At 41.9% G+C, this 9,587-nt stretch overlaps 1 protein-coding gene across 2 annotated transcripts in view; it reads right to left on the bottom strand.

The window, feature by feature from the left end:
- OGFOD3 (2-oxoglutarate and iron dependent oxygenase domain containing 3) overlaps window positions 1–9,587 on the bottom strand; it is a 42,753-nt gene that overhangs the window by 11,773 nt on the left and 21,393 nt on the right. For both annotated transcript variants that reach the window (XM_064675707.1, XM_064675706.1), the window contains exon 8: window positions 8,538–8,661. In XM_064675707.1, coding sequence (XP_064531777.1) covers window positions 8,538–8,661 — 124 coding nt within the window. The remainder of the gene's footprint in view (window positions 1–8,537; window positions 8,662–9,587) is intronic.

Here is a 9,587-nt window from a genome sequence, read left to right as displayed (position 1 = left end):
CATATCCATCAGCTGGGGTCTCTGGGTCACTGAACAAGGCTACAGTCAGCTTTCAAAGATGCTTTGTCCTCACTTGGGAAAAATTTCTTTTAACCTTAATTTCTTTGCAGTTTTTGAAGCAAAAGCACACTTTCTCCATGGTACATTATTTTTAAGAGTATAAATGTTCAAAGTGAGGGTAAAGAATGTTAATTCCCATCCAACAAAACCTTCCAGGGGTATCTGACAATATCTTTATCCAGAGACTCATGGGGAAAAGACATGAGATAAAATAAAGCTGTGCCATTAGTAAGAGATCTCTATTTGACAACACCACCTGAATCTAGAGCTTGTTTTCTCTTCCTTTCCATGTTTTTTATACTTTCCAGCATTAAATGCTAGAAAGTGTTCAGGATGGAGTTTGGCCAAGGCTCAGCTGATGAGCTGCTGTTCCTTGCAGGCTGCAGGAAGTGTTCTTGTGGTGCAGCTGTTCCCCTTCCCGGGGCATGGATACACCTCCAGCTCTGCTTCTGGACCGGGATCAGTCCAGAGCTCCAGCTCCAGGTGGAGCTGCTTCCCAGTCCCTCTTTTCCATGGCCCTCAGGCATCCACACAAGTTTTAAAATACTTAAGAGTAAGCAAAGGAGAAATTGTATTTGGGATGAAAAAACTACTGTCATGGGAAATTCATTGGAATGTGCCACCCTGTGACAGTGAGCAAGGACTGGGAACTCCCCACAAGCTCTTACAGGAGCCAAGACTTGAATTGTATCAGTGCTCCCCACTTATTCTCCTGATTTTTTGAGAATCCATCTTTGCATTGGTCCACAGGAATCACTATTTATGAAGACATGCAAGTGCCAGTCACAAGCTCCACTGCTATGAATTTTATGTGATCCCAGTTTAGATGAAGCAACACTGTTATTTTCAGGAATAATATTTAACAAGCAGCAAAAGCAACAGACATTTCACTATGCAGCAATTTTGTCCCATTTAATTGCTCAAACAAAACCACTAGAGGAATATATGTATTAAATATGAGCTTTTGCTTTTCCCTGCTTTTGCTTTCCCAGTTTTAATTCATAATTGCCTCTTAGCAATGAGTTCTTTTCAGATGTACTCAGAAAACATCACCACCACAAGGAGCAGCAGACAGGTGGGAAAAAATTATGCACTCAGCTATATCACAGTAAAAAATCAGTATTCCCATAAGACTTGCTCTCAGCAGATTTTATCTGTCTTGAATTTTAACATTCTGTTGCACTTCCATAAACAAGCTGCCTTCAATTTGCTACCCAACCTCTCCTGAGAGGCAGCACAGACTGGAACAAAGTGCAAAGGAAACTATTTTCAGTGACATCTACACCCCTGACATGTAACTGTGACCTCAAGGAAACCATTTACTCTCCCATTGGTTTCCTTGTCTCTAAAATGAAAGTTGTACTGACCTATTCTAACAAGGTTTCTGTGAAAATTAATCAGTAAGCACCAGTACAATACTTGGCAGTTAACACACGTTCTCTTTTATAAGTATTATTAAAAAATACCTTCTGCTGTTCTTATTCTGAAGGAAAATTAGTCAGGCACACCAGGTTAAATTATAACAAGGTACAGAGCATATACAAAAAGGTTTTGAGAACCATTCAAATATTAACACCCCACAATGCTCATAAGAAAAAATGCTACAAGATTATTATGCCTCTAATACTAAACATTCATTGCATAACTTAGGTTGGAAGAGACCTTGGGAGGTTACCTGGTACAATTCCCTTTCTCAAATCAAGGCCAATTTCCAGATTATATCTGACTCCTGAGTCCCAGCAGGTTGCCCAGGGCCGTGTCTGACACACGAGTGCAGCCTCCACACACCTCCCAGGGGTGTCTCAAGTCTTTTGTTACCCCTGTATCTCCTGTGCCTGATTTTTGAGTGTGGGGAATGGAGCAGATGATCTCCAGAGGTCCTTTCCCACCTCAGTTATTCTGATTACACATGGAACAGGCCCTTCACAGGAATATCAGCTTTGGTAATCACTTGTATTTGCAGCCTGTTTTGCCACTGGATTCCAAACCCCTTCATGCTCCCATCCTTCACGTGGTATTGCCCCTTCTGCTTTCTTGGCAGCATCCTTCTGGCCCTTCCAGTTTAATTCACTGCCAAATCTCCTTGTAAACTCCTTGGGTCATGAGAACATCAAGGAGAAACTGCAAATGATGTGTTAGATTGTCTCAACCATGTAAGGGAATGACAACTGTCCCCCTGCTCTCCTCCTCGGCCTGCTGGGCACCAGGGAAGGGCAGGGGCCACCCCTGCCTGGTGCCAGTGCCAGGGAAGGGATGCAAAGCAGAGCTGGATGAATGGAAAGGGTCTCTCCTCCACCCACTGTCCATGGCAACTGGTTCTGCTGCTCAGAAGGAAACGAAGCAACTCATCTGTCTGCTTAAAGGGAGGCAGGAACCGTTTCTTTGGCACCACAGGTCTGTTCAACATCTTCCATCTTGTGCACTGACAGCTTCGACTGTCTGCTTAACATTTATCAGCTCTAACTGGTACTTGGGAAAGGAGGAGAAACTGCATCTCATCTGCTGAGTGACACCAGGGCAGAAGCACTGCCAGGGAAACTGCACAAACACAACTGTGTTCTTCTATCCTTGTCATCTGCTAAGGATTAATCACTAATTCATTCTCATAGCAAGTGTCCAAGGAAACCCATCAGATCATTAGGCAAAGAACCTGATGATAATACTTTCTGCAATCACACAAAATAGAACTTATTTAATATACTTATTCAGTTACTTATAAATAAATGCTGAATGGGGAGAACTTTAGGCAAGCCCTTTAAGCAAACCCCACAAAAAACCATGGAGTGACAGTGTCTGTGACTGCCCTGATATGGGGTGAAGAGAGCCCCCCAGAACAGAGGGCACAAGCTTCTCTGAACAATTTTGCTACATATATGTCAAGCACAGAACAGAAGAAAGAAGCCCATGGCCTTAAAAAAACCCCAAAAAACCCTACCTCCAATGGGCATTAAAACCTAATTACAAACTTGTCCTGAAATTACTTGCTGTTATAAATAAAATCACTGATTCACACAGTGAAGTCCTCCCACAGCCACCTTGTAATTTGTAAAACTATTACCAGTACTATCAAAAAAGTACTTGCTTTTGGTTCAAATTTAGAAAGACCTGGTATGAAAACTTCCAAATTACAGTTTTTAAAGAAAATGAATGAATTTATTTCCTACTAAAATGTACATAAACATTTTTCGACTTGAACAGAATCCCTGCCTGCTTCTCTCCTATCAGCCCAGTTGGCTGCTCAAAATCTCAAGTTTTTTCTCTGTCTGAAGGTGTGACAACCCAGGGGAGTATTTAGAAGTGAAATCTGTATAACTGCTCTCTCCATATCAGTTATGAGACCTTTTGGCTCCACTTCTTCTCCCTACAGCCAAGAGAAGGACAGGGACATCACCCTGCTCTGCCTTCCAGTTCTCCCCTCAGTGCTCAACCTCACCCAGCCAAGATGCCAAGTCTGCTCTGCTCCTGTGTCAGAGCAGCTGCAGAAGTTCCAAACTGGACCCCTAAAGAAAGTTCTCACTCAGAACAAAGTGTTGCAATCACATTAAATAACCTCCACATCATCTCTTTTCCTTTTCTTGACCATCCCAAACATGGCATGGTCAGTAGAGCTGTGGCCAAATCACATGGATGCCCAAACTGTGGGTTTTGGACTTCTGACAGAGCAGGAATTCCCCCTTACATTTAGTAAATCACTGCAGCACAAGCACAAGGGTAACCTCTGCTGCCCACTTATTCAAAAAATGCCCTTTAAACAAAAAGGCCTCGTGATTTCATCTGTGGCATATGACATTCACACTCACAAAGCTTAGGAACCAAGAAATGAGTTGTCATTACTGAACCACACAGTAAAACACAGCTGAACCTGGGATTTTGGGTTACTTTCCATCCTTCCAGTGGCCCAGCCAGTGATACATTCACTGACCACTGCTCTCCTCAGCAACAGCTGCCTCAACCAGACAGTGTATTTATCTGAAGTCATTAATAAAAACACCATGTTAAGTGCAGGTCTGACCTGCACTCCCAGGTATCTATTGCTTTATGGGCCTAATTAAAATAGTATTTCATTTAATGCCATAATTAACCTTGATGACATAATAATGTCATCAAGCACCGCTAGAATACAAAACCAGAGCCTGGCAGCCAATTATCCTTCCACAGGTAACAAAACAGAAAGCAAAAGAAAGTCTTCAGAGTTCTATAGAGAAATGAGGAGCTATTTTCTCTGTATTTTTGTCCCAATTGCAACAGCTCCTCCTTTTTCTACCATTTTTCTTTGCAATCACCTCACAGTCCCTGGTGCAATTTGTGATGAGTATTGTAAATCCTGGACTTTGCATGGCTGGTTCTTACTGAGCTGCATTTCCTCCTCACCAGGACTGGCAGCTACTTCTGGAGAACTTCTTAAAAAAATCCTTCTCAACTTTCAGCTGATACTGATTTAACTTCAAGATGTGCTCCAGTTTTTACTGACTGGAGCAAAACTAAAGCTAAGAATGGCAGGAGATTATCATGATCTAGATTGAACCTGGATGATGTGGCTTGAATACAGAGAAAGATCAGATTATCTCAGTGGGGGAGAAGAATGTCCCCTGTTCCATGATACAAGATAAATTCCTAAATACATGCTTTAAACACATTTTTCACACCTTCTGTTAATGCTGCTGTGGGAGTCCTGGACCTGGAAATCTTACTTTTCATGTCACTGTGCTGCATTTCCTCAGCCTTTCGTAGGGAATTCCTCGAAGCTGATTTTTTAAAGAGCACAGTAAGATAAAAATATGACAGATTCCCACCACTTCATCTGGAATACTGCACTTATTATCATGATTCCAGGATTTGAGAGGCATGCAATATCTATCCACTCACCTCAGTGAATGCACCCACAGACCCCCACAGCCCATTCCTGCACCATGAGAAAGCCTCGTGTGCATTTGAACATACACTGCTTTCCATCCTAAATGAAAAATAATCCAACTTCCCAAGTTCCCAAATATCTCATACCTTCAAAGCAAATGGTTTACACTTTCAAAAACACACTCCTGACAGCTGTGAGAATATGCTAAGTCTGATATTCAAGGAAGAGCCACGTTTCACTCTCCAAAGCACAGAATTCATTTTGCACCACAGATTATTTTCTTCCACAAACACACAGAAGAAGTGACTGTGACCTTTCCTTCTACCCTTGTATAATAAACAATTTGTATGAGGAACAAATTACCTTGTAAGCTGAAAATAAGTGCAGCAAAACTGACCTTGAAACCAAATTTACATGCAAATAATGAACATAGAACCAGTACTGAGATTTCACCCCAACAGCAGGGTTTCATCTACACTTTATGATAAAGTGAAGTCTGTGTCCTAATATTGTCAGTCCCCATATTCACACAAGACTTTAGAAAATTATGACATTTTAAATATGGTTTACACTGACAAGCTTAGCAGCAGCAGAAAGTATACCAATTTTATGGCTGAAAAATGTCTTGCCACTTCTTCTTAATCCTCCTGTATCTACTGAAGATTACTAAAACATGTCTGAGACCAGCAAAAAGAAGTTAATGTGGAAAGGTTTCATTTTGAAGGACCTCATTCAAAAGGTTGCTCTCCTGAACAAAACCAACCCTGGTGCAAAGGGTGAAAAAAAAAATACCAGTGTGATAATTTTGGCAACAGAATTTCCATAGATATTTAAAAGAAACAGATACTGCTTTAGATCTGTTTCTTTGCACAAAAAAAATGTTTTCTTTTCAAAGTAGTATTTCCCTTGGCAGTAAGAATTGTCTTACTCATGGTACAGTGAGTTTCTTGCAGCAGACAGAGGTCCTGACTGAAGTCAAAAGATACATAGATACTTCTGCAGCCCATCAGGGCACAAGAAAGATGTGTTCCCTCATGCCAAAATTGGTTATGAATTAGCCAAAGGTCTGTACACTTGAACTGGCATCATGGTGCTGACTTGTTCATGTCTGTTGAAAAGAAAATAATCTCAAAAGCCTCGAGGTTAGTAAGTTATAATTTCTCTTTAAAGCAGGGGGTGTTTGTTAGTAACAGAACTAGGGGATGTTAAAGACCATCCTACAAATCAGAGTCTTTCACTGAAATATGTGAGAGTTGGGACTTACAGAGCTCTTAGATAATGCACAAGTGATATATACTGAGAGAAGGGATAAGCATTTTAATTTAGGCTCCACTCCTAACAGAACAGTCCTTCCTGTCCCCCACTGCCTGGCTAACACTGATCCTTACCATTAAAGTGCTGCAAATGCATCTGGAGCAGCAGTGGGACTTGCCCAGGCAGCACTTTCGAACACAAAACATCCCACAAGGTTCTCTTTTTAATTGCTTTTTCCTTTATTTCTGATTACTGCTTTTCTGCTCAGCTGCATCACTAACAATGACTTTTCTGTCCCCTGCTGTAAAGCCTGACACTTGGACAAATAGCTGCTCACAGAAAAAGAAACCTGCCCATTTGGGCACACAGCATCAGGCTCCCAAAATGCAGCCTAAGTTTGAGACAAGAAGTGCCAGGTTTTAGTTCTTCAATGCCATTAGCAATACTGAGAAGGTAAATTGGCTGCCAAGCACTAAAACTGAACCAGTGACTATGACAGTGATCTCTAAAAAAGCCTAGATCTCCTAAATGAGAAGCAGGAAAGCTTGTCAACATGTGGTTTTAAAAGTTGGGTTGGAGTGACAAGCCAAGCACCAAGGATCAAAAGAAGCATAAACCAAAACAAAACAAAAAGCCAAAAAGGCAGAAGGAGAGGAAAAAACACTGCAGAGGAACATTCTGAACATGAAAAATACATCAGCTTGTGCCAGCAATAGAAAAGACCCTGGGGTCATTCTCTCCCAAGCCACATTTTGTCAGCAAGAGGAGAAGTGCAAGTGCCTTCAGTTGTGCTTCACCTCAGGAGCTTTTCTCCTTTGCTCTCAGGATGTCAGCAGTGCCTCAGGTTGTACCACAGGTAGTGACACAATCATGGACTCCTGACAGCTTGATTACACAGAGGAGTGTGTTAGAAAGGGGTAACTGGCATTAAGATGAATTTTCTGTTGTGCACATGAAGCATGTTGGAGCTGCTCTTTGCACTGTTTTGTTTCAAAGGGGGTGTGCAACCAGGCCTGTGGCACCCACTGCCCACAAACCACCTGGGAAGGGGAACAGCCACAACCAGGTGCTGTTAAAAACCCCTCAAAATGACATCAAGAGCGAACACCTTGCAGCAGAAAACCTGAAAATGAACTGGATAGGGCTGAATGGAAGCAATTTCACAGTTACAGACTTTTGGAAATTAAGCCAGGGGCACCTTGCATACAGTGCCCCTGCACTGAGCCAGGAGACAGCTCTCCTCCCACACCCAGAACTCAGCTATGATTTCTACAGCTATAAACACATGTTAATCTTAGAATTGCATCTGGCAATTAAATAGTTTCATGTGCTCCCTTTCAAAACAGAGCATTTTGCAAAAGGTGATACTTTGAGCTTAGGGTTTATTTCCAATCATAAAAGCCAAAATAATCAAACATACAATTCTTGATAGCAAACCCAGAATGCAGATAATCTCAGTTTATCTAAGCCAGCATTACTGCAGGTGAGTGGATCACTGTGATCCCTAATTCAAAAAACACCATCCCAATTTGCAGGCAGCAGTAGTCTGAAGTCAGTTCTGCTTGGGGTAATGCCTGTCAGCAGACAATTACTGAGGCTGTCTTTAAATGAGTAAATTTCCATCTTTTCTGTCTTGAAAAAAAAATACAGAACACAGTAGGAATATAAAGTTGTCCTTGGCTTTTTTTTCCCTGCAAAAGTGTGGCTGGTCTTGCATTATAAAAGGTAACACTGCTGGGAGCTCAGCACTCACCTGCCAGACAGATGAGCTGAGACTGAGCTCTTTCCCTCTAGACATCCTGCCCCAGAGTAATTCTAGTTCCAAATGATCCACTTCTTATAAAAATCTCAAACCAGCCTCAAAGGCTTTTTATTTAGGTATAACTGACAGCCATCAGAATGCTCATCCCTGTCAGATCTCCTGGAAGCAGGGATGGACTTATAACCATGTTCCAGCAGGTTAGCAGAGCTGTGGTAATCAATCATCTTCACACCCAGCCCACAGCCATCTCAGGGGATTAAGCCCACCTTGAAGAGCAAAGGAACTTCAGGCCAGTCTAAAATAAGCTGTTTATTTTGGATTTGCTGCAGTCACAGCTTTGCTCTTGCTGCACAGTGCCCTGCTAAGCTGTCAGAACTGGATGGCAGTTCCTAAGCCCTACAGCTTTCAAGGAAGTCACTTATTGTGGCCCAGATATGTCAAACCATGGCCACATTTTGGCCTTTTTTAATCATTACTTCTCATGTCATCAATGTGAAGACAGAATGCTGCATTATTACCACACACAATCCCACAACATGTGCCAGCCCACCCAGTTAATAAATGGCACCATGACCCATTTCTCCTGCAGGCCAACCCAGGCTATACCTGCTCGGGGCTCGACTGTCTTGTTGGAATCTGCATCCAGGAAGACAAATCGTCCTCCCCCGAAGTCCTGGGTGTAGTCAGAGAGGTAGAGCAGAGAGGTGTAGTCAAAAGAGCCATAAGTCACCTGGGGGGGAAGACAACATGACCAAAAATTACCAAATTCTGCAGAGCACAAATAATTCAGCAGATGGATCTGATGGGTTATTCTAATTATGCAGTTTTGACACAAATCCTGTGTTCATTAGTCTGTTCTGTTACATGGACACACGTGCTACACACACGAGTGGCCTGTCATGTTTACTATCCCAGTTTCCAGAACTCCAGAAGTGCTCCTGTTGATTTCCAGCATCCAGGAGCAAAATCAACACAGTGCCAGAAGTTACAGCCCTGCCTCGTGTCCAAAGTGCAGCAGAGCTCAGATCTGCTTACACTATTTCAAGATAAAGGTCAATGAGCAGAAGAACAGCCTTTGACTAATGAATCCCACCCATTATCTAACCATGGCTATAGATTTCTGGAAACCTCACTTTTCCCTTCTTCACCAGTTACCAGGCAGGAGCTTCGTGGTAATAATAAATCAGACTTTCCAAATAAACACATTCTTCCAACACATTTGTTGGAGGAACTTCTACTCTTTTCCATACAGGTTTTGTTTAAAAACCTTCAAACGTGACTTTCTAAGTCTCTGCTTCTTCTCAGCCTACAGATCAAACATCCCATTTTTAAGTATAACAAAGTGATTTTTCCTTCCTTGTAAAGCATTATTTTTGCTTGATATGTACATTGAAGATGGAGAAGAGAAATATTATATATTAATGCTCAGAGAGAAGCTATCTAAATATTTAACACTGAGTTTAGCTGATTCTGAAAATATTCCCTTTCATATCTACACGTCACCAGCAATTAAAAACATCCTTAAAATCAATGGCTGTATTCTCCCATTTCTTACCAGTAAATCACAGCTCTAGAGTTCAGCATTACACTGTCAAACAGGGAAATGTGCAGCACAGTGGTACTCTATAAACACCCAGCATTTGCAGAGTGTTTTGA

The sequence above is a fragment of the Pseudopipra pipra genome, chromosome 19 (assembly GCF_036250125.1).
Source record: "Pseudopipra pipra isolate bDixPip1 chromosome 19, bDixPip1.hap1, whole genome shotgun sequence".
Lineage (NCBI taxonomy): Eukaryota > Metazoa > Chordata > Aves > Passeriformes > Pipridae > Pseudopipra > Pseudopipra pipra.
Note: the sequence above shows the minus strand (reverse complement) of the source record. Positions and strands in the feature narration are given on the sequence as shown.